Source organism: Suricata suricatta, chromosome X (assembly GCF_006229205.1).
Source record: "Suricata suricatta isolate VVHF042 chromosome X, meerkat_22Aug2017_6uvM2_HiC, whole genome shotgun sequence".
Classification (NCBI taxonomy): Eukaryota; Metazoa; Chordata; class Mammalia; order Carnivora; family Herpestidae; genus Suricata; species Suricata suricatta.
In genome coordinates this window covers 106,340,694-106,365,885 of record NC_043717.1, presented here as the reverse complement: position 1 = coordinate 106,365,885, position 25,192 = coordinate 106,340,694, and the positions used below count along the sequence as shown (strand labels likewise).

At 43.2% G+C, this 25,192-nt stretch overlaps 1 protein-coding gene across 1 annotated transcript in view; it reads right to left on the bottom strand.

Annotated features, from left to right (window-relative positions):
- AFF2 (AF4/FMR2 family member 2) overlaps positions 1 to 25,192 on the bottom strand; it is a 307,058-nt gene that overhangs the window by 156,490 nt on the left and 125,376 nt on the right. Inside the window, exon 3 of the mRNA XM_029930698.1 lies at positions 15,825 to 15,869. Coding sequence (XP_029786558.1) covers positions 15,825 to 15,869 — 45 coding nt within the window. The remainder of the gene's footprint in view (positions 1 to 15,824; positions 15,870 to 25,192) is intronic.

Here is a 25,192-nt window from a genome sequence, read left to right as displayed (position 1 = left end):
AAAATGAATAAATATTAAAAAAATTAAAAACAAAAAGAGTCACCATTAAACCCAATAGAAGTTTGCACATATTTAGTGGTGAAAATTCCCTGGATATTTCAATGTTTCATTTATGTTGCGATGTTTTGTCCACTCAAGGATCCAGGGAAGTCGTTCCTGTTGTTCTCATTTCACAGACCAGATAGCTGCATCCCACAGAAGAGCAACCTCTGGCAAAGTCATGCAGCCGGCACATGGCAGGTGAAGGACCTCTGTCTAGGCTTTCGCTCTGGGTTTTGGCCACCATTGCGCTCCATCAGGATGGGCTCTCTAAATGGCAATGTTGTCCAACACGCAGCAGGAACCAGAGGTTGTCACCTTGCTGCAGGCCAATCATACCTTGGTGGCTTTAGGAGCTACTTTATAAGTGTTTTGAAACCACTGCCCTCACTCATGCTAGTTTTTCAATTCATTGTCATGTGCGCATCACATAGCCTGGACGGAATAGACACGATAGTAAGCCTTGTCACTAACACAGAATCCAACAAACATAGATCATGATGTAGGTGAGCCACCTCCCCTAGGAGGTAACAGGTTGTTGGAAACCACATCACCTTAGGTGAATATCTCAAAAGATGAAAAAACTGAAGAGGGCAGGAAAGAGGGAGTGAAAAGAGGGAAGGGTGAATATGAATCGGTGCAAGACTTTTATTGTATCATTTTTCTGGAAAGGGTCCTTCCAGGGTTTCATGTCCCCTTTGGTTCCCAGAGCCTGGGGATAAAGGCATTATCACTCCTACTGAGCAGTGGGGAAGGAACTTGTCTGAGGTCTGCACTCCCAGAACTGCCCACCAAGCCAGATGTACGTGCCTTATATTTCTTTCTTCTTGTCTCCTTTGTCAGGACATTCATTTTATCACTTTCTGCCTACTTAGCCTGCTTTTTGGTTCATTCTTTATATAGTAGGATTACTGCTCAGAGCTAGAGTAGCATTTGACCAATATATTCTACATAAGCCTCAGGATGGAAATAAATTATTCACACTGACTCTAAACATGGTTAAGGGTATAGAGTCAAAAAGTAAAACTAGGGGCGCTTTGGTGGCTCAGTCAGGGAAGCGTCCGACTTTGGCTCAGGTCATGATCTCACGGCTGGTGGGTTCGAGCCCCACATCGGGCTCTGTGCTGACAGCTCAGGGCCTGGAGCCTGGAGCCAGCTTCAGATTCTGTGTGTCCCTCTCTCTTTGCTCCTCCCCCACTTGTGCTCTCTCTGTCTCTGTCTCTCTCTCTCTCTCTCTCTCTTGAAAATAAATAAACATTAAAAACAAAGTAAAACTAGATTTGGTTTCATTTAATGATGAGACTCGGAATGAAGAGTTAAGAAGCTCTCAAGAGATAAGTTGGGGTAGTTCTCTTCACTGGAATTTTCAGCAATAATGAAAATACCAGTATTTTCTATTGTCCAATGATAGCCACTGGCCACATGTAGCTATTGAGGGCTTATCATGCGCCGGATGGACTGAGCATGTGAACTTCTATTATGACTTAACTAATTTAAACTTCAGTAACCAGCCACATGTGGCTGTTGTTACTGTGCTGGACAGAGCAAAGTAGTCAACACTTCAAATTTACAGATGCAAAACCTGAGTCCCATAGTGGTTCAGAGACTAGCCAAGGATTACAAAAGAAGGTAGTGGGTGGGTCAGGACTAGCCTTGAGGTCTCTCGATGCCCAGTCCAGTGGCTTGCTTTTAATCCCAGTTCTTCCAAAGGCTGGGGCTCTGTGGTCTTTGCTAAGTGACACACACCACCATTCACTTCAGTATCAAAAGTGCTGGGTGTGTGAGGCTGTGCTAGGGGCTCTTGGGCTGAAGAACAGGAAAGAGGCTATAGGATTTGAGGGTCTACAAGCTCCTTGGGTTTTCTCCAGCCCTCAACAGGTCCCCAGAAGTTGAAAGGGACTGAAGAGAAAATTACCAGCGGCCCAGGATACAGGATGCTTTTATCTGCCGTAGCTTTAGATGGGCCTTTGATCTGCATTTTGTGATCTGGCAAATTCTAATCAACATGTTGCCAGGGTTGGCTCATGTAAGCATGATCACCCCAGGAATGGAAGATTTGGGGGGACTGCTCTATTTTGACACAATCTTTGCTGTGAGGCTGAGTGTCTAATGGAAGCAACATACCATTTTTTCAGCCATAAAACAAAGTCTGGAACTTCCTCTGGAGGAAAAACCCCACATACCATGGAGGCATCTTTCTTGTGACCACGATGATAATAAACACAGCAAATGGTACCAGCTCAGCCCCTTTAATATTATTGAAGAGATTCAGATCAGCTCTCTCTGATTATAGTAGCATATGGGGCCCCCACTTTTGCTTTTCATCGATGCCTTGTTTAAAGGGATAATACCGACCTTATTGGACTTTGAGGAGCAATATTAAAAATGGGTTAGAGCAAAGGTATTAAATAATACTTTGCAATGAAAAAACATAGCACAAAAAGTAGTGCTAAATACATTAAATGAAGAAGAAATGGAGTTATTGTAATGCCTAATATTCATAACTATTCTACTATTGAACACTATTATCTGCTTATTAACTTCACAGAAAATATATTATGACATTACCAAGGATGGACATGATACTTTGAGACCATCTTCTTTAACCATTCCTCTACAAACTGAAGTCATTCAACAAACACCTACCTCCAGGCACTTTATTATCCACCCACACGTCACCTCCGTGAACATGTGGGGGCTGGGGGGCTTCTGGGCTAGGCCAAGGGGACACAGCCTCTGATCTAGGGAGCCTGACATTATGCCACGAGAGGCACAAGTGACAAGCGCAGATGTAGAAAAGGTGGTGAAGGGACCCAGAGGAAGGAGGAGGAAGGAAGACCCAGAGAGAGATTCATTTCATTTGGACAGTTACGGCTTCAGAGAAGAAATGATCCTAGTAGTGGCTCTTATATGGTGTGAACAGGAGTCCAGGAGGCAGACAAGAGTGGATGAGGTTACAGACAGAGGTGGGGGGCAGGGGGAAGGAAGTTTGTGGAGAACAGAGGAAAAGCAGCCACAGGCAAGGTAGGCGTGAGCGATGACCTACACGAAGGGCCATGACTGCCAAGATAAAGATTTGGGAGTTTCTCCTCTAGGTGCTGGGGAAGCACAGTATCTCTGCTTGAATACCTCTGGTAAAGGAACCCTCACTTTCTTTCATCTTCAGACAAACCCACCGATTAGAACAGGGGAGAGAAGAAGGACCTAATATTTACCCCATGTTCCAAGCACTGTTCTAGGGGCTTAACACACCTCGGCCCATTCAATCTTCCTACTAGTCCCGAAAATTACTCAGTATTATCCGTTTTGTAAATGAGATCCAGAATGGCGAAGTTACCCAAGAATGTTCAGCAGGTGAGAACAGCCAAGCTCTACTTCCTTAACCATGATGTCTCCTAGAATATTCTTCCTTTTACTGCTCAGATACCTATCCCCTTGGAACTGCCCCTCAGGAGTTGGGTTCCACCATTTGAGGCCTCCTCGCCTAAATCCAGCCTTGAGCTTCACTCCCACACCACAAGTCCTTCAGCCAGCTGTGGCCTGCTCTGTCCTCTAGTTCAATCTTCTTTCAGTTAGCCTAGCTCTTCGGCCATTCCCATTTTGAACCCACTCACTATTCTGCTTACTCTTTGCTAAATGCATTTTAGTTCAGCAGCATGCCTCTTAAAATTTGTTATGAAACTCACGTAAATTTTAGAAATTGAGAGAATTTAGAAAAGGAAAAAAAAAACCTTCACCCATAATCCTGTCACTTGAACAAAATAAGAACTATTATTTCAGGGTATTTTCCTTTAGTTTCTTTTTATTCATATCTTTACATAGCTATAAAAAGTAATTACATAAAATGTTACAGTCTAGTTATTTCGCTGAACAGTATATAGTAAGGTTTTGTTTTTCTCCCCCGTGTCGTTATATCATCCTCAAAGCCATCTTTTTAATGACCGATTATTTTTCTGAGTGTAGAAATCATAATTTGCTTAACTATCCATCTACAGTTGGACATACAGCAGCACTCTTTGCTATTGCCAATAATGTTGTAATGAATGACTTTGGTCACGTAGTTTTTCTAGGGGTTTGGATATTCCCCGAGGCATGGTTTCCCCAAAATAGAATGATAGATTATCAACATCCTGCTAAAAATGGGGTGGCCAAACTAAATACATGTAGAGGCACATCATGTCATAACTGAAGAGATGCCGCAAGGTAAACTGATCTATAGATACAAGGCACCACTAACTAGCATTCAAGCAGGACTCTGTGTAAATATAGACAACATGTTTCCAAAATTCATGTGGAAAGAAAAGGAAACTAGAATGGTGAAACCATTTTAGGAAAAGAATGAAGTTGGAAGATTCACATTATCCTATTTTTAAGACTTGCTATAAAGCTACAGTAATCAAGACATTATGGCTGTGGGTAAAGGCCAGGGATGTGGACCAACGGAAGAGACTAAAGAATACAGAAACAGAACCACATAAATAAGGTCAATGGACTTTTTACAAAAATGCAAAGTCAATCCAATACAGACAGATAGTCTTTTCAAGGAAAGATGTTGAAGCACAGTGAGCCATAAGCCTCAACCTACCCCTCACAACAGGTACCAAAATTAATTCAAAACAGATCAAAGACCTACATGTAAAGCATAAAACTCTAAAATTCTTAGAACAAAACTTGGGAGAAAATGTTTATGACCCTGGGCTAGACCACAAGTTCTTTAGACCTCACATCAAAATCATAATCCCTAAAAGAAAAAACCTGATAGCTTTGACTTCAGCAAATTAAGAACTTTTGCTCTTAGAAGGACACTGTCAAGGAAACAAAAAGATAACCCACAGTCTAGAAGAAAATATTTGTAAAGCACATATCTGACCCAAAACTTATATCCAGTACATACACAGAACTTTGAAAATTCAACAGTAAGGTAACAATCTGATTTTCAAAATGGGCAACAGATTTGAATGGACATCAAAGAAGACATAGAAAAATGGAAATAAGCACATGAAAAGATGCTCAACATCATCAGTCATTTAGGAAATGCAACCTAAAACTGCAATGATATACCACTACATACTTATTTTTCATTTTTTATTTATTTTTGAGAGAGAGAGAGAGACAGGGAGGGAGGAAGGGAGGGAAAGGGAGAGAGATAGAGGCAACGAGTGGAGAAGGGGCAGAGAGAGAGGGAGACCCAGAATCCACAGCAGGTTCCAGGCTCTGAGCTGTCAGCACAGAGCTCAATGCGGGGTTCGAACTCATGGACTGGCAAGATCATAACATGAGCTGAAGACAGACCCTTAACAAACTGAGTTGCCCAGGTGCCCATACCACTACGTACTTATTAAAAAGGCTTAAATACAAAAATAACAATAAGATCAAGTTTTAGCAAGGAAGTGAACTAGGTCTTCCATAAATTGCTGGTGTAAATGCAAAATAGTACAGCCACCCTGGGAAACAATTCAGCCCTTTTTAAAGATAAGGTTAAACATACACTTGACCCACAGCAACCCCACTCCTAGGTGCATATCCAATTCAAATAAAGACATATGATCACACAAAAATCTGTAAATGATTATTAATAGCAACATTATAATCACCAAAAAGCTAGAAATAACCCAAATGTTCTTCAAAGGATGAAAGGTAAAACAATTGTGAAGGATCCATGTAATGGAATGTTACTTAAGAATAGAAAGGAATGAGTGATATCTAAACACAACAACCTGAATGAATTTCCAAGGCATACGCTGAATGAGAGAATCACTATGGAAAGATTACATACTGTATGATTCTGTTTCTATATGGTGTTCTGGGAAAGGCAACACTATGTAGGGACAGACAACAGATCAGGGGTTGCTAGGGGGTGAGGGTAGGGAGGAGAGTCTCTCTGCAAAAGGCTAATATAAAGGAATTCTTTGGAATACTGGGATTGTTTTATATTCTGTTAAAGGTGATGGTTACAGGGATCTATACATTCATTAAAATTCATAGGAATGTAACTACAAAAAAAGGTAAATTTTACCAAATGTAATTTTAAAAAAATGTGCTGGTCATGGGGTGCCTGGGTGGTTCAGTCGGTTGAGTGATCAGCTTCAGCTCAGGTCATGATCTTGCGGTTCGTGGGTTCGAGCTCCACGTCGGGCTCTGTGCTGACAGCTAGTTCAGAGCCTGGAGCCTGCTTTAGATTCTGTATCTCCCTCTCTCTCTGACCCTCCCCTATTCACGTTCTCTCTCTCTCTCTCTCTCTCTCTCTCTCTCTCAAAAATAAATAAAACATTAGAAAAAAATTTGTTTAATGTACTGGCCAGAAATCAATTACCACATGCCAAGATGTTTCCCCTTCTTCCTTCTAGGAGTTCTAGACCAGAATTCGGCAAACTAGCTCTCACAGGCTAATTCTGACCCACTGCCTGCTTTTGTAAATAAAGTTTTATTGGAACACAGTTACAAGCATTATTTTTACACATTGTCTATGGATGTTTTCATGCTAAAACAACAGAGTTGGGCTGTTGAGACAGAGATCAGAAGGCCTAAAAAGCCAAATATATTTACAATCTAGCCCTTTACAGGGAAAGTTTGCTGAACCCTGCTCTAGATACTTGCACAAAAACAGTTTAGGGCAGTAATACATGCTACCGCTAAACTTTTTCTTATCCACTCCAAACACTGGTGGACTTGAGTGCATTACCATACAGATATGCTGTTATGAAACTTTATTTTATTAGATCTGGTCCATCTCGTAGGCTTGTTTTCTTGATTCTGACACACAGTATTAGTAGCAATCTCCCGTAGCCTCCTCACTCTCCATGGAGTTAGGAGCTGAGGCCTGTAGTAATAACTTAAAACCTATTCCTTCAGCCCTATATCCGAATGGTGAAAGACAGAATGCATAATGGTTAACAGCATGGACTCTGATGCCAAGCTGCCTGGGTTGACATCTTGGTCCTGCCACTGGCTAACTGTTGAACTTGGAAAGTCACTCAAGCTCAAAGCTCTTCCATTTCATTATCTCTGCCGGTGGGGATGATAATAGCACTTGCTTCCTGGCACGGGTAGGGTGATTATATGACTTGCTATATGTAAAATCCTTAGAACAGGGCTAGGTACAAAAAACTGCTGGGCAAGCGTTTGATATTGTTATTAGTGTCTACATTCAATTCGGGGCAACCTGAGTTCCAGTCCTGTTTCGTCCTCTTGGTGGCTGTATGGTTATGTGCTTTGGGACAATTTATATCTCTTCTCTGGGGTCTCCAGACTGCCCTTGACCTATCAGTCAGTGGTCTCTGGGTAATGAGCTAAGCACAGCTGGAAAAATTATACAATCTACAGATCGTAACCTTGACACACTCTCATAATCTTACTAAGAGAATCCCATGGGTTGCCTCCTTTCTCCCTTTCCATGACCATTTCAAACCTTCTCCAATCTCCTCCAACCTCTAATCATTCCCCTGACTACCTCCAGCGAGCAGGGGCTGGCTCATCAGGAGACTTGGGCTGTTAATAAAAACTACGAAATTCTCCCACACATACTTCAAATATTTTCTGATTTTGTTTTTAACCTTTAATGCATCTGGAAATAATATTGTTGTGTGGTTTGAGATCGGAATCCAAGATTAACTTGTGGAGAATAGAAATGTTTGTGAGATCATCTTTATATCCAAGAAGACTATGCCTTTCTGTTTCTTTAAATGTTCTTTGGTGTCTCTCATAGTGACTTAGTGTATTCATATAGCTTCTGGCCCATTTCTTGTTAAATGAATTCATAAGATATAAATGGAATTTGTCAGCCCATTATATCTTAAAGTTGGTTGCTTACATGTAAAGACTGTTCTATATATTTATTTTGCACACTGAAATATTGCTGAATTGTTGTACTGTTTGTAATAGTGCTTTTGGTTAATTCTTTTGGGGATTTCAGGAAAACAGTATATATATAATCTGAAAATAATAGGCATTCTACATAGTCTCTCCTATTTTAATGCCTCTTATTTCTTTTCTGTAATGCTTTTTATTTATTTTTGAGAGACAGAGAGAGGCAGCACCAGCAGGGGAGGGTCAATTACCTCTTATTTCTTTAGCTTGCTTAATTGTCTTGGCCCACCTCCAGGATAATATTAAATAATAATGGTGATAAAGAACATTTAGTCTTTTTTCTCAACTATAATGAGAATGGTTTTAGAGCTTCTCTGTGAAATGTTCTACTAGCTTTTGGGTTGAGATGGTTATATTTTCATCACATTAAGGATGCTTCCACCTATTTCTATTTTATCTAGAGTAAGGGTTTTGTCAAGTATTGTTTAGCATCAATAAAGATGATCATGTAGTTTTTTTCTTTCTTATTCTATCCATAAAAGGCATTACATTAATGGATTTCTTAATATTGAACCACCTTTACTTTCCTGGAAAATAACCCACTTGGTCATGGTGCACATCCTTTGAAGTTCTGATTCTATTCATATTTCATTGAGGAAATTTGCATCAATATTCACAAGTGATGTTATTCTGTAATTTTCTTTGCTTTATGCTTTTTTTGCTTATATTTTAGAATCAATATTATATGCTAGTTTTGTTTTTCTAAAAAAAATACTTTGCAATACTTTCTTTCTGTTCTATGTCATGAAACCATTGAGCTATATCCTTCCTTCATGGTTTGGTTTCACTTTCCTGTGAAACCTTGTGTGGGACTGATGATTTCATTAATGATTGAGACTCATCTTCATTTCACTTATGGTGATAAGACGATGTAGATTCTTTCTCTTCTGGAGACAGTTTCAGTCAATTACATATCACTAGAAAAAATCGTCCATCTTATCTAGATGCATATATGTTTGCTTTCACAGAGGCTAGTAAGTTGCCACTAACAGTTATTTTAATTTTCTCTGTATCTATAAAGTTATTACTCTTTATTATTCCTTGCTTTGTGTATTTTTGCTTTTTCTCTTTTTCTTGGTGAGGTTAACTAATCATCTATTGCTGTTACTCTTTTGTTTCAGTAAAAAACAGATCTTAAATGTGCTAATTCTAACAATTTTCTGTATATAATTCATTGCTTTGCAGCTCTTGATTTATCTACTTTTAAAATAGCATCTTTAGGCTCTTGTGTCACTGCTTCGACTCGTTTTTATTTTTTTTAGATGGAATTGCTTCGTTTTTTAACAATTCATGCCACTGTGTTGGTCATAGTTTTAATTTGTTCCCTAGCAACACTGTTTTATTCAATTTTTTTCTACTCTTTTTTGTATTTTTGTCTATGTTGGTTCCTTTTTTTATTATTATTATTATTAATTGTTTAGTGACAAGAGTTCTTGGACCAGTTGTTTGCAGGACGTTTTGTTGGCAATGGGACCTCTGGCTCAATCCCAGACTAGCAGGGACTCTCTTCTCAGCCCCAGTGTGTGTGATCAAGTGCTTTGGCCTTTACTTCTGTCTTATCAAGAGACATCAGGCCTAAAGGCTGCTCACAAAGCAGCATCTCACTCTTCTGCCTCAGCAACAAAGTGCTTCCCACAAATTTGCATTCTCATTCAAGCCTGCCTTTCCCACTTTTCAAGATAGGTATGTTCCAGACTTGGTCCACGGAGCTTCCATTACAAACCTTCACACCCATTCCCATCATTCCCACATTGGTTTTGCTTTTCGTGGTGTGCTATTTATCCTAAAAGACACTGTTTCACCAGTTATGCTCTAGGTCCATGACCATCCTTTGGATTCTTCCGGGTTTGACCTTCAAAGTAAGTTGTGACTTAGGCTTCTGTATGTCTTGTGGTCAGATCAGTTATGGAATTTACATTTCTTTTTCTCATTCTCCATAATGCTTTTGGTGATTAACAGAAGGAGGCGCAAACCTTGCTCTGTTCTTTCACTTCAAAACTGGAAGGTGTCTACCAAATTGATTCGGAGAGACTACAAAACTACATTCTCAATGTATTTTCCAGAGACACTGGTTGTACCTCTATACAGATGCAAATGCAATGGCTAACCTCCTGGCATTCCTTTTTTTTTTTTTTTTTTTTTGCCAGCCTGATCTCACTAGCACAGCCGGAACAATAAGGCTGGTTCTCAAACAACAGTTGGACGCTATTACGTCTTTCAGATAAGCCTACACTGCTTTTTGGCAAACCCGTCCACTATTTCATTACCCTCTCTGTACACCCAAGATACAGAAAGAGGTGTAAATTCAACACGTGGCTTAAATTCTCATCTGCTTTCATTCAACTCAATAGAAAATAATAAATCACCATATTCACAAAAAGAAACAGGTTGTCAGAAAACAGACTGATTTTTATAGCACACCTAAGATATATAGGGACTCATGTATTGACTCGGTTATTTTAAAGGGGTTACTCACTCCCTGGGCAGCTAAATGCCGAGTTGCTAAGTTACTGGTATTTGACATCATCTCTTCCCTGACATGTCCCACGTTTGACAGGTTCCCATGATTCCTTGGACCAGTCTCTTCATTACTCACATTACTCATTTTCCCAATGACGTCTGTATAATCATTTAAAATTCACATAATACACTAGCTGCAAACCCCCGATTCCACATGAAAATATTTAAACTGCTTGACAAGCTCTAAGTGCATCTGGAAGCACACTGGATAGCTTACCTACACTGTTCACATAATAGTTGTTATAATTAAATTTAGCATCTTTCTACTGGGTTGGTTTGTGTTTGAGGAAAGAGAAAATGATTACTGGGAGGCAAATAATGGCTAATATCTCTTATGGGCTAATTTGCTCCCATGAATAGCTCACCTCACATATGCATGCTATGTATTAAGTCCATTAGTGCTTTGAATTAGCTTCAGAAAAGGTAATACTCCACATAATTTATCCAGTCAAGGGCATTTTCACCTGCTGACAAATTTACATATTTCCCAATGTCATTAGGTAAGAGCTAGTCATCAGAATAGCAGAGGGTGTGATCATTAGTTAGTTCATTTATTTGACTCCATCGATGTTAACATTAATTATAGCCTAAATTATATTTAGCAATTGTTGTCTTTCTTGGATGGAACACTACATTACTATTTCAGGAAACTATAATTTTAAAAGTCCACGCCAGTATAGGATAGACGCCTTTGGAGACATTCCGAAAAAATTAGTATTTAAGGCAGCTATATAGAAAGTAGTTTGCATGATTCCAATTTGAACATTATTTTTACATTAATTTGACAGGATATAAAATCAATTGCCTAATTATTGGTTAAATTTGTCAAAGAAATTCTACTGAAAGGTGCTTGATTATGGTGCATAGTTATGATAATATAATCAAATTTCCTTTCAAACATAATTGTCCAATTTTGTTCCCTGATCCATTTTTTTCTCATTTCGAAGATGGGCTTCTTCATTTGTTTCTCCTTTCAAAGGAAAAAACAGCAAGTGCTGTACACGGTCATCCTGTAATTATGTGGTAAGATCTTTCCATGCTAAAACTGTACACTTAAACACAGATCTAATACGTGGAATTGCCATCATTTAGAATGCTGTAAACACAGATCATGCCGTAATCCAAAGAGGCACCCATGTCGGTGTTTACCAACCTGATCCATATGGCAGGGAGAAATCTGTAAGATGATACAGTTTATCAAATCAAATTCCCTAAATCTTAGCTAGCAAATTCAGCATTCCTCATAAACAGTGAATTACCCTTACAGATGTTAGACTATGAAATTATCAACTACTGAAGGTACTTTGCTAGGAAACACAATCTGTTCAGCGTCAAATCTAAGAGAAGCGCTCTATCTGCATTTTTGACTTGAGAAACGACTTAATTGATAGTTTGTTGATATTTTTAAGTAAATTCTTGCAAGGAATAAATAAATCATGCTACTGCAAAACAAATAATCATTGAACATCCATCCTTGGCCAGTAGCATTTAGTGCATGCTGCTCCCCTTGGCTTAACTCTTCCAGAAATGATTACTCTAGGACCCATAAAACCCCACAGAGCTCAGAAAAGAAGCTCCTACCGCTGCCCATATTATTACATATGAGCAGCTTAGGACTCCCGCATATGATAGATGAATTGTAACTGCAAAACACCACCACCAGGGCCAGAGTTATTGTTCTTTTTCATTTCTGTTTGGACTCGAGGGTGGCTTGATTCTAAAGTTTGCTCAAGCAGGGACGCAAACTGGGCTGTGTGGTCCAGATTGTTGCCTTTACGTTTCTGGTTTATGAAATTTATAATACGCAATAATATAGTTGTCAAGGAGCAGAGACAAGTGAATGTATACAGCTTGTTTTGTGGGAGGGGGGTGGCTGGAGGAAAGGTGCTGGTGGCAGTGAATTCTGGTTTGTTTGAAAAACTACTTAAGATTATTCTGGCATAATTGAATTTGCACAACTTATGGAACCAAGAGAAGCTGAGATGAACTGGTGGCCGAAGCCATCACCATGCTGGTCATAAAGGAGACGGGGGCTCGTGAAAGCAGAATGCATTCGAGAACGGCAACAGGAACAGAAGGAATGGATAGGTTCTGCTCATTCCTGTTCTGAAAAATGTGACTACTAATGTAATCTTTCAGGACTGTTGTGAAAACTACATGACATGTGCTCAAGGGGTCTGCCTGGAAGGGGCGCAGTACCATTATTTTGTATTAGTGGCAGGGGTTTGTTACTATTATTTTATTATTTGAAGTGCGATTTAAATATCTCAACAATGGTAGAAAGAAAGAATGAATTCCTGAGACCTGCTCAAATTATACTGGTTTGTTAGAATTCTGAAAGTTGCTAGAATTAAGTCAGCAAGCATCTGGGGCGAGTGGTTTGTTGTTGTTTTTTTTTTTTTGAATCCAGAGATTCTCCCGTAGGTCTATGATGGGGCGGTCGACAGTTCAGTGAGGTGCAAAACACAGACCATGTTCTGTTTCTGCTTTCTGCCACACACCGGCTTCACCCTTGCTGCAGATCATTTGTAACCTCTCCAGGCCTCAATTTCCTGACATAATTAGGACCTGCACCACGTTTCCTATAATCAAAATAAGATAATGGGGTTCAAGTGCTTTCAAAGGCAGTCATGTGCTACAGAAACCTAAGGTCACCTTATCTGGTTGAGTCAGCCATGGAGGACCAGAGGCGGTGGGCTACAGGACAGCATAGAGCCAGGCACACAAAGAAAGAGAAGTGGAAGGCATTGGTCTGAAGGAGAGCCAAGGCCATTATCAGAGAAATGGTGAGAGGAACTTTCAAAGGAGGCCAACTGGGTTGAATTTGAAGCGGTGTTTTGGAAAAGGAGGGTAAAAGCATCAGGGAAAGGTATCTCCATTGCCTGAGGACTAAGGGACAGAGAGGCCAGTTGTGTTGTCGTTGGTTAATAAAAGAAGTCTCCCAGGCTACAGAGGGCAAACGGGGGGGGGTGGTCAGTGAGGTGGGGAAGTTGGCGGAGCAAACGGAGATCTCCATGTTTCTCACACAAACTGTGTGCACACTTTGCAGATTCTCTCAATGCAGGTGCGTGGTGGGGTGGAAGGGGGAGGAATTACCCCCCCCAGGGGTGCCATATGAAGAGACCAAAAAGCCACACAGCTAGAGAGTGATGAGGCCAGCTCTTCCCAGTCCTGGGCTAGAGCCCCTTCATCCACACAGCTGCACCTCAGTGAGGGAGAACAAGACCCTGCTCTTGGCTCAGCTTGTCTAAAAGGTGCTGAGGGGGTTAGGGAGGTAGAGAGAAAGATACAGAGAAAAGGTGGCCCCCCCCCCCAGGAAGGAGGCAGATGGACAGCACGGGGACACAGAGTGTCTCAAACAAACAGGAACACGAACCTAGAAAAACAAAAATGGCCAGCCGCCACTCTGTTGTGCCACATAACATGGCCTGTACAAATTGAAGAATTAGTCATAAAATTTGGGACACAGACTTCAAAATGCTTCTTTTTATTCTAAGCATGTGGAATGAAACATGTCATTCTTCAATAAAGGAAAGCACACTCATTAATGGTGCTGTTGAAAAAAAAAACAGATTTCTATACAATCTATAGCCCTTAAAAAAAAAAAAAGACGTTTCCCTAGATTCTCTCTCAAGAACAGAAGGACTTTTGTTACTTTCTCAAAGGGTGCTATCTTTTATGAGCTTATTAAGACAACCTGCTTCTTTTCTTTCCATGTTCCAGCGACGTCCTGTTGTTTTCTCTAAGTGGCTCCTTCAGCCTCTGCCAGGTGTCCGTTCCCCCTGCTCCCCTCACTCAAGTCCTGCGTGAGCCATACGGGCACCCGGGCCAGGCTGCCCTTAAGGAAAGATTCCAACTCAACTGTGGCAAATTAGGCGGTGATGTTGAAATGGGTCTGACATCCCTTAGGGAGAAAAGACCACTGACTTCAGCTGGGAAAGCAAGACTGCTATAGAGACACAAGGAAGAGAAGTTGTTTGCTGTGTTATCTTTCTTTAAGGAGGGCAAGGATTTGGCGTATCTGACCCATCTCCTCCTACTAAAAGGAGCAAGCAGCCGGGGTCCCAATGTGCAGCACACTGGTGGATTTCTCAGTAGCTGCCCACCCTCCACCCTGAACTTGGGACCCCAGGGAGAGAGGACTGAGGGGTTCCTGAGCTCATACACAAGTAGCCAGTATATCCCCTATTCAGATAGTCTTATCTCTCATCAGAGTGATATGACTTGTATCTTTAATAGCCAGTAGCAATGCTCTTGGGCTGAAAAGGGTGCACGAATATCCACAACAGGTGAAATCAGGTGGTCGGTGAACATGATGATAATCAGCTTTCTCCTCTTTATTACTCCTTCGGCTGTACTGTCACAGGGTTGCCTTGGACCACTGGGCTGCTGAGAAGGCACTTACCAAGGGGAGTCTCGGGCAGAGTTGGGGGCGATATTCTCACTTTGGAAAGTGAGGAAAGCGGGTGCGGAATTCTCAACGGCACACGGATGGTTTTCTTTCCTCAGCGGAAAGCCTTCGAGGTTTTCTCATGGCCACACGAATCATCATTTGTCATAATAACAAGCATTTATATACCACTTGGCAGCTTATAAAGGAATCAGGGCAGGTATTATTATCCTCTTTCACAGACGAGGAATGGAGATTCAGAAAGATGGAGTTCTCTGTCCAAATCGCAGAGTGACAAACAGTCAGGCCGGCCCTGGAGCTCACAGCCACGATTCCCATTCTTCATATCGCATATTACCTGGCCTTATGACGCTAACAGCCAGGGACAGCGGACACGATTTGTAGGCTGGGCTCTGGGGTTTCCTCTAATTTAATCATCCACTTTGGGAGGGGTCACCGCTTCCTTTTGCAACTTTGTGCTGCCTCCATGCCATTCTTAATGCACATATCCCCCCCTTCCACCCATTAGTAACATTTCCTACTAGCTGCCTTCACTCTTAAGCCTCTCCTCCTCGCCGCGCCTGCACCTTCTGCCATCTTGCCCCCTCATCACAGGTCACAACCCCCATAACCATGTTCCACCCACAAAGGAGCTGGGGGCGGCAATGAAGTTGAGACTTGAGATTTCAGAGAGCAGAAAGCCCAAGATTTAGAGGAGGCTGCTTGAACAGGGAGACTTTCCTGAAGAAGGTGGGGAGTTTCCAAAGAAAGACCCAAAAAGGCATGAGAATGAAACAGAAGCTTGGTGAGACAAGACTAGCTTGGCTGGGGATGGGGGTTGGGGGACAGGCCGTGGGGGAGAACTGAGCCAGGAGATGGGCGCAGAGAGATCTTCAAAGTGGAACATGAGGATTCTGCATCAGGATAACCCCAGAAAGAGCGGAGTAATCAGTTAAGCAGATAGATTGGTCCATTATTAAAAGGCACAGAAATAAAGGTTTAAACTCACCCGTAAGATTTCTTCAACACAGCTTGGATCACTGGGAAGGCTCACCTGAAATAAAATAAAAAAGAAACAAACAAACCGTAAGCACGATCTAGCTCTTCTCAGAGAAGCTTATACAATATTTTACGGCGTAGGAAAATCTGTAAAGAAAGTAAATACAGCTATCGATGTGGGCTTTTCTCCTAGTAAGTACAAAGTGGAAAGTATCTGATAGTGGCCAATTTCATTTTACTTTCATGAAGCAGTCCGACCACAGTACAAGGTGCAGAGAGTGACTCGTGATTTTCTGTGGGACGCTGGGCTCTCTTCCCCTGGCACACCCAGGCTTTACTTTGCTCATCTCTCTAAAGAAGGGGCTCGACTTTCCCATCTTTAAGACCTATGTGACCCGCTTACAGAGTTTAATATATTATTCATAATTACAGACTTGTAAAGATGAAACACAAAAGGGAAACACATCTATGATTAAATTAAGTTCTCTTTTAATTTCGGGGTCCAACCAGATGCCAACAATTCTTCTCCGAAACACTAAAGTTATAACTCCTGTGTAAACTGCACACTTGCCTTGGCACTCAGAGAGCATCTCACAAATATACAAAGTGAATCCCATGAGCCGTCTTTCCAAGTGTGACATCGTCCCAATCAATCAAAGTTCAAGCAAGTAGCGGAAATGGACTGATGGCTTCCTGCATGTCCGTCACCTGCCTCTCTCCTCCAGGGGCTCCATAATCAGTGAAAGCAAGAAGCCAAGCACTAAAGTGAGACACCAGCTATAAAGCAGTGCCCCGATTGGTGGGGGGGGGGGGACTCGGGCATGGGACAACCACCCGGGGAAAGGTCTGCTGGGCATAATGAGTTATAGGCGCACTCCCCCCCCCCCAAACATCCCTCTCTCCTTCAACCTTCACCCTCCCCAGGACTGCCATTTGTCACCTTCCACTTCCCTCCTGTTCTGGGGAGGAGAACATTTGGTTGCTTTAATTCACTGCCTTGGAAGGTGAAAGGTCAGTCCTGTAAAGACAGCACTGCCACAGACGCTGTATGTGCCGACCTCTTGCAAGGGCAATTAAGTGATAGCCCCCTAGCGAGTCCAATAGACTGAAGTTTGAGCTAACTGTATTTGGGGAAAATGGAAAGTATATGGCTCCAGTGTCCTCAACCTTATAAAACTACATGCCACAACCATCAGCAAACCTTAATTTAGCATTACAGTCACTACTGCACATGCGTTAATTTCAACCTATATTGATTGAATACCTTCTTCATGTAAAGCCCCTGCTTCAGGAGCATGAAGTCCGTACCAGGGAGGCAGGCTGAGAAAGAGTCACCAATAACGAGGGGCTGTCCGTCATCTGGGATGTTACACCAGTTACACTGGAGGAATTACTGCCGGTGTCTCCTTTCGCCCTGACCAATGTCCCAGTTTGGAGGGCAAATTATACAGTCACCCCTCTCAGTACAATGATATTCTAGTACCGGGTAGAGAGAACAGTAGAAATAAAGACTAAAAAAGTGGGCCAGGCACACTTTTAAAGGACCTTCACTATGGGTTCCAACAGGGAACATGGGTGGGTTGGCTCAGGGCAGTTCATTCATTCATTCATTCACTCATTCATGCAACACACATTTTTGAGGGCCAGAGACTGTGCATCCAGGCTTATGAAAAGTAAAAGGAGAGACAGTTGCCTCCCTCCTGGAGTTCACAGACTGAGGAGGAAGGAAGATATGAGGAATCACAGAGTTAACGCACCACTGTAACTGCATAAGTGCTACCGAGACGATCCCACAAGCACTAGGTGTGCGAAATGAGAGAGTCCACGTCCAGCTAAGTGTGGGAAATGCTGCAATCCACCTCCCTTCGTGTGGAAATCCACCATGCAAATTAAAGGCTCTGAGTCACCTAACTGGTTTAATGCAATACATTCCCAACTTTCTTGATCACTGAATTCTTGGGTTTTTAGTCTTCATGATTTTTGTTTCGCAATCGATGATTACCACCAGCATTCTATAGAATGAGTGTTTGCAGAAAACAGACTGGGAGATGCTGGTCTAACATACTACAGGATTCCAGAACTCAAGTGATTAGGCTTACCAGCAAATACAACCTCAAATACAACTGTATTTTCCAAGGCAAATACAACCTCAGATATAACTGTATTTTCCAAGGCAATCCTTGAACTTCTAACAAATAACCGCTGACAAAGGTCCACATGATTATAGCAAAATTAAATCTTCATGATCACTACTGCATCATATCAGGGTGTGCCATCTGGGCAAAACATGTATGTCTCACTCTCATAAAGAGGGCTTGGCTCTCTCCCCCCCACAAAAACATAATATGAATTTGTAAAGTACAGAGAAATAGCAATACGCAGACATAGCACCGACACTCGCCCGCGGGTCTATAAAGAGCTGGCTGGGAGTTCTGGCCCCACCACTTTGGTAGGGCCCCTCTGAGTTACAGTTTTCCTGAGTGTACAGGAAACACTCCAATAAAGTAGAATAAAATAAACACTACAGTATCGTAGAATAACACCATAATAATACCACCCTCTCCTTTCAAATCTCCCAGGGTTTGTGTGAGCAGTACATGAAATAAGTGATGTGACAGTGCTCTGTGCCTCGCAAAGCCCCACACAATGAGCCAGGCTATTACCCCTTGTCCTGTTGTTCTGTCTTCTCAAGAAACACCTGACTCACTCCTGCCAACTGCACATATCATCCCCACATCTGGTATTATAAATATCCATTTCCTTATGGGGGAAGTGCCGCCAAAATAGACAGAGTTGTTGACTCTGGGGCTTGGCTGCAAATCTAATAATGACTTCTTGGGGTGGCTAGCACTCAGGATCGGGAAGAACTCTCCAGACAAGGGCTGTGAAGGAAGTATGCATCCACAGCGAGCAGGCTGGTTGTTTTTCCGTGTAAGAAAACACTCGAATCGACCACTGGCACGAGTCACTGGCCCCGCAGACTCCTCCAGCCCTGCCCCACGGCCGTTCGCACCACAAGGCAACTGCTTTCCCCCCTGCCAGTGCTTCTGAATTTACCAGCGAGCATTTCCTCTGCGCCTAGAATTGTGCCAGGCGTGGGGGGCTGATGATACAAAGAGCTACGAGACTTGGCCTCTTTCAGAGTTAAATGTCTGGATGGGACGCAAAACAAACAATTAGAGACCCACTGGGACAGACATTGTAAGGTAGTCCTGACAAGGGTAATAGGATCGCATTCACTGCCGCCAGCCTATTCAGCAGCTCTCCCATTTCTTTCTTCAGACAACAAATCCGGATTGAGCTCACACTGTGCTCAGGATGGTGCCAAGGGGGAGGGTTTGAAGACGCTGAAGACAACATAATTTCTGGCTTCCAGAATCCACGCAAATCGGGGAGACAAACATTTACACAGGGAACAGACAATACGGAGAGGGAGGTCTGACTTAGGTGTGGGGACAGGGGTACCTACCGGGTTGACGGACGGAGCCACGTCCGACAGAAGCTCCCAGCCGCCGAGGTCCCCACCGCAGTCCTCACCCCACATGGGGGTGGGAGGCCAGGGATCTGACATGGCCGAGAAGTGGCAGAGCTACCTGAGGCCACTTCAGTCTCTGAGTCCCCTGCGGAGCTGTGCGCCCGGGTCACTCTGCACACTGAAGACAGCTGCGCTGAAGCTGGGGCTCAGCCCCAAAGTTTGCCCAGTGGCACTCAGCCCCTTCTCTCTCTCTCTCTCTCTCTCTCTCACACACACACACACACACACACACACACACACACCACTCAGTACTTCTGGAGGACTCACTCCGACAGGTGGGAAAAGAGACTAACACTAGTGGTGACAGTGGGACTAGAACTGCCGCCCAACGAGTTGCCAAGCTGCCGCTCAATTCCCGAGCCACCTCCTCCTCTCTTTCAATCCACTCTTGAGTATTCAGATAGTCCACAAAGCGCAAGTTAGCCACTCAGAGCGGCAGCGTCCCTCGCGTCCCCCTCTCCGCCCCCTCCTCCTGACGCCGAGAGCAGGCTGTGCGCTGCTGGGAGCCTGTGCTCCTCCGCCCGGCCCCTGACGGCCCTCTCGTGCGGGACCTACGTGGGCCTCCGAGGGCCAGGCAGGGCAGGCGTGCGGCGGGCAGGTGGCGAGTGGACTGAGAGCCCTCACGAGTGCCTACCCTCTCTGCACGTGACCGTGCAGCCTGACACCCCGTGCGGCCGCGCAGAGACCACGCGCGCGTCATCTGCCCAGTGATAAACACCCATCTTAGGAAATAATCAGGGTACCTTTAAATCATCAAATATTCAATTAACTGCAGCAACAACAAATGAATTGAATAGAATGTTTTAATCATTCTAGAATTAATCAGTTTGGGGCATACCTCTTGGCGATGAGGGTAATACGATATCAAAAATACCCTGATTGTGGCATTGAGAGACATAAGCAGCAGCTAGCACTAATAGAAAACACGGAGATTAATGTAAAACATTAAAAGAATAATGATCATCACACGGTTAACCCAGAGGAGCTCAGCGCCCGCCTCTGAGTGCATTATTATTAAGGGATTTCGAGAGAAGGGTCATTTTTTTTTTTTCTGAAATCACCCTGAGGTTGTCTTCCCACAATATCTGGCAATCAAAGCCCACCATTCCGGGCATATTCCACCTTGACAAAGCCTTCACAAAGTAAAACTCAAAAATCCCAAGCTTAATTGCCAGCGGACGCTTGGATTCCCGTAACAAGTGCAAGTGACACTGAGTGACAGACCACGAACACCAAATACCATGCTAACGGCCCAACCAAACAATATGCCTGACTGACAGCCATGGCGGATGCCTAACTAATTCTGTTTGTATCTTCATTAACAAATTGCCACATTTATCCCCATGACTGATTTATGGGACACAGCATCACTAACAAAATGAAGAGTCCGGTTATGATACTGTCCTACCAAATGAGTCTCCTGTCTTTAAAAAATTTTTAATCCCCATGGCTGGTCATTTGTAAAAACAAGGGGCAGCAGCCTCTGAAGTTCTTAATTTGCATATGCCTGGGGATCCCTTTATCTCCCCCCATCATCCAGGGAGTCTCAGCTCTCCAATTTGGAAAGCTGCAAATCCGGTTCACATTAGGATCTGTCAGTCCCTTGCTTCCTGGCTCACCTTAACCTGTCCCTACTCTACTTGGTATTCATGAGTCTCTGATTAAACGGGAACAGTTAATATTACATAAGCTACAGACAGAAGTCCTCAGGTAATATAACTTTAATCAAAACAAAAAAGATTTCACAACGGTTACATGGTGCAGCTCCACTTCCAATTTCTTTTTAATACGGCAAAAGTCCTGGGTGTCCAAAGAGTTGGAGTTTACTTTAAAATACTGCTTCTGGCCAATTTTTAAGGGAGTCACATGACCAAAAGACCCCATGTAAAACAAGCTAATAGTAACCATTCCCTCTAAGAAAAGAAGGAACATGAGTAGAACATTTCAAGGCAAGTACGAAAAATGACCCTTTGTCTAGAATCTTTCATAGAATTAGAACTAAAAAGGAAGAGAGTGCGATCGCATTTTATTTATTTGAGCAAATAAATGAGATAATTTACTACATTTTCTGGGGGCTTCGAGGGGTAGTGGAAAGAATACAGTCTTTGAAGCTGGACCGACTTGGATTTTAATCCCAGCTCTGATACTTAATTTGCTTTGTGAACTAGGGCAAGATACTGGAACTTCTCTGAGCCTCTGTTTCTCTATCTATGTAAGGGGAATAAAACATGTATTTCTAGGACTGGGGTGAAGCTGAGATCTACCTTAGCCTGGTAGTGGGTGCACTGTCAGGCCTCTCCCCACCTTCCATTCCAAGCTGCCCCCGAGGCCCTTGGCAAGGCATCAGCCCCTTTAGACTTGGGACCACTAAGGAGATAGTTTGGTCACCTTGTAACCAGGTCCCCATGACATCTTGTGCATGTCACTAAGTATTAAATCCTGCTGAGGGGCCCAATGTATAAGGAGTCTCAGGCTGCTGCTCCATCTGGTGGCGCTCCTTGAAGATGGCAAAGGAAACTGGAAATGGAACTTGAGGGGTAAGACGACAGAGAGACGCAGGGGCAGGGGGAAGGGTGGGTGATGTGCTTCATTATGAGGACATCTCTTCGCTGATTACATTAGGTATGGGCAAGGGCGGAATGCATATGCAGAAAGACCCATCATCAGCTGAGAGTACCTAATGGCAGATGGAATTGCAAGTGAAGAGTACTTAATCCAGTGGGCTCTGAATAGCCATTAGCTCACTGTTCATTTATTTGGTGTAATGACTAGTTTCTATAGAAGAGTGAGCTATAAATGGAGAGGGGGTTATAGTCTTAAAGAAAAATAATGTACACATCTAGAAAGATTGCCATAAGAAACCAAGGGCCCACCTGGAAGTGCCTGGCTGCCTGCCCCCTCATTCCTCTGGTCACCTGGGGTGGCAGCGAGGTCATTCTGGCCGCTGCCACCGCTGCTGCTGTCCACGCCCAGGCCTAGGCCGTGTGGTCCCTGCTGCCCAGGTGACTCCAGGGCCAGACCTCCTACTTACACATTCTCTTGGCTTTGCACCTCTGTTCCTTAACTGTGCTGCTCACACTTAAGGCGTATGCTCCTACTTCTCTTTGGCAGCCTCCCAGTCTCTGGCACAACTTGCTTGCCCCATTCTGCCTGTCTGTTTTCCGTGCCTGCCTATAACCCACAGACCTTCTAGCCGTGGCCCCTTCCTTTTGAGATTCCCAGGCATGCATCCAACTTCTCGGGGCCCATGGGATACCCATTTCTCTCCTGTCTAGGGCCCCAGGTCATCGCAACCAGGAACCATTTAAAATTAAAATTTTGATTCCACCAAATCCCTACTTACTGTGCTGCCATTAACGTTAACAGCTGAATTGTGCACAGGCCCGTAATCTCTTCTAGTAAAAGAGGATACTGGAACGCTACAGACGTACACCCTGGGTTCGGTGACGTTAGGCAACTTCTGAACTCAGTCAATAGCCACTATGAACAAGGCCAACATGCATGATCTACACATGTCAAGAAGACATACCAACAGGCAAGTTCACTTTTCAATTTCGTCATTTACAGAGTAAACGTTAAGAGTTTTCCTATACTCTTAACTGCTCCGTGATCACAGCGAAGGCTCATAGTGTGCAGCAATCAAACCAGTGCAAAGCGGCAATCTCACTTTCAGCTGTGATCTTAGAAGGTAGTGAAAGGAAAACATACTGACAGGAAACAGTTTCATGTCCAAGTTCTACCACTAATTAGCTGTGTGGTTTGGGACAGTTCACTTCATCACTCTCCAGCCTATATGACAAACACACGGGAATAAATCACAAGTTCCTAGCTTTTTGTATTTCACGTGACATTACAAAAATAATAGGAGATCTACACAAGATTACCAACTTTTTGGTTTGCCACAAAAGCACATTACAAAAATAATATCCAAAAGGTAGGAAGGGTACCATCTCCAAATAAAGGACAGCTTCTTCAGATTATACGACAGCGCACTTAAACCAGCATCAAACACATTCACACACCAGTGTTCTAACAGTTTCCATTTGGCCACAGAGTAACCTTCGTCTTGGACTGGTTGCCAGGTAAGATGATCTCTGGCGTATCTTTTGGGTTTTATAGTTTTATTCACCTCCAATTTTATTCTATTACATATATTTTATTCTATGTAGTAATACACTTCTCAGTATTCAATTCTCTATCTCTTATCCATGGATGATTTTCTCCATGGATCACTGATGCTAATTGTCAAATACCAGCCACATTTTCTTTTCCCCTGCTGATGGATTTTAAGTGCAGGGGAAAGGCAAACTAAGTTTTGGACCAATCGATATAGTCGTAATTAAGGCAACCCTTATGTAACCAGTCTTATAGTACACGCAGCACACATATCCTATCGGCCTTACCTGTGAAACTAGTTTCACACCTTATGCATCCTAAGATCAACCTGAAGACCGTTTATAAGAGACCATTTATGGTCTCTTTTGCTGGGAGTCCATGTTCCCTAAACCATAGCATAGTCTCTATCACATGCCACATACTGCGAAGCCAAACATGAATTATTAGGAGGGGCTAGTGAGGAATTAGGGAAATCAGGTAAGCACGGTGTTCCAGACCCTGGAGAAGAAAGTACTTCAAGGAGAAAGTGGTCATTGAGTAAGATAAGAATGCAGGCTTAGCCACTGGATTTGGCTAAGTCTAGGTCATGGGCAACCTTGGTCAGAGCTATTTCAGCAGCGGCATGCTGTAGGTACAGAGCTGAATGGACTGTGTTGAGGAGGGAAAAGGAGGGTGAAAGGAGAAAGGGAATAGTTAATTTCCTCCCATGAAAGGGAACAGAGAAATGGGGGAAGACGAAGTTGGGATATGGGCCAGACGTTGTGTTTCCTTTGTTTTTTGTTTTTTGTTTTTTTTTTTTAGAGAGATGATATGAAGGCATTTTATGTACCAATGAGTGGAGAGGGGGAAAGTGTTGCAAAAGAGAAAGTGGATGGTGGTGAAAGCAAAGTCCCTGAGGAGGAGAGAGCGCATCAGTACCCAACTGGAGAGGATGCCTGAAGGAGGAGCATGGACCCTTCTGGACACTTCTTCCATTATAACAGGAAGGAAGCAAAGTGTCTAGATACATAAGCAGTTGGGTTGGAGCAACGAAAGACAAGAAGATGCGGTGGTATTTGACCGTGTCTATTTTTCCTCTATGCAGTACATCGCAAGGTCATTGGCTAAGAATGGGAGGTGGTTATTGGAAAGGAGAAGGAAAAGGGACCGTGGGAAATAGCCGTGTTGAAGAACAGGAACGTGGATTTCCTAGGCAAGTCTAACCACACTATCTGGGAATGTTTGAGGGAGAGAGGAAAAAGAGCTAGCTAGCCACACGTGAAACACAAGAGATGCTGTGCGTATCCCGAGGAACATGGAGAGAATGGAAGGAGGCAGCCAGGGGGAAGTGGGGCGCCAGAGGCCAAGTAAGCTCTGGTGATTTAGAAGGAGGTGACACTCTGCTGCCCACTATGAGTAATGCCCTTTCCAACACTGATTAGCTAATTACCCACAGTTCATGGTTCTCCAACTGCTCTAATCTGTGAGAGGTTCTGTTCTGCATGAAACAAGCAGAGAGCCCAGGAGCAGGAGTAATGATTTTCTGGGACCCCACAGTGGCAAAGCCCATAATATTACCCGGAAGGCCATATGAAATTAAGCCCAGGGCCAAATATGGCCACAGGGTTTGAGGATCTCCTCTCTGGGGCTAAATGAATTCAACTCTGTCTCGAGGGAAGCAGAGAACTCGATTAACCCATAGCCTCCTGAGAGAGATAATTCCCATAACAGTGGAAAGAAGTTTCCAA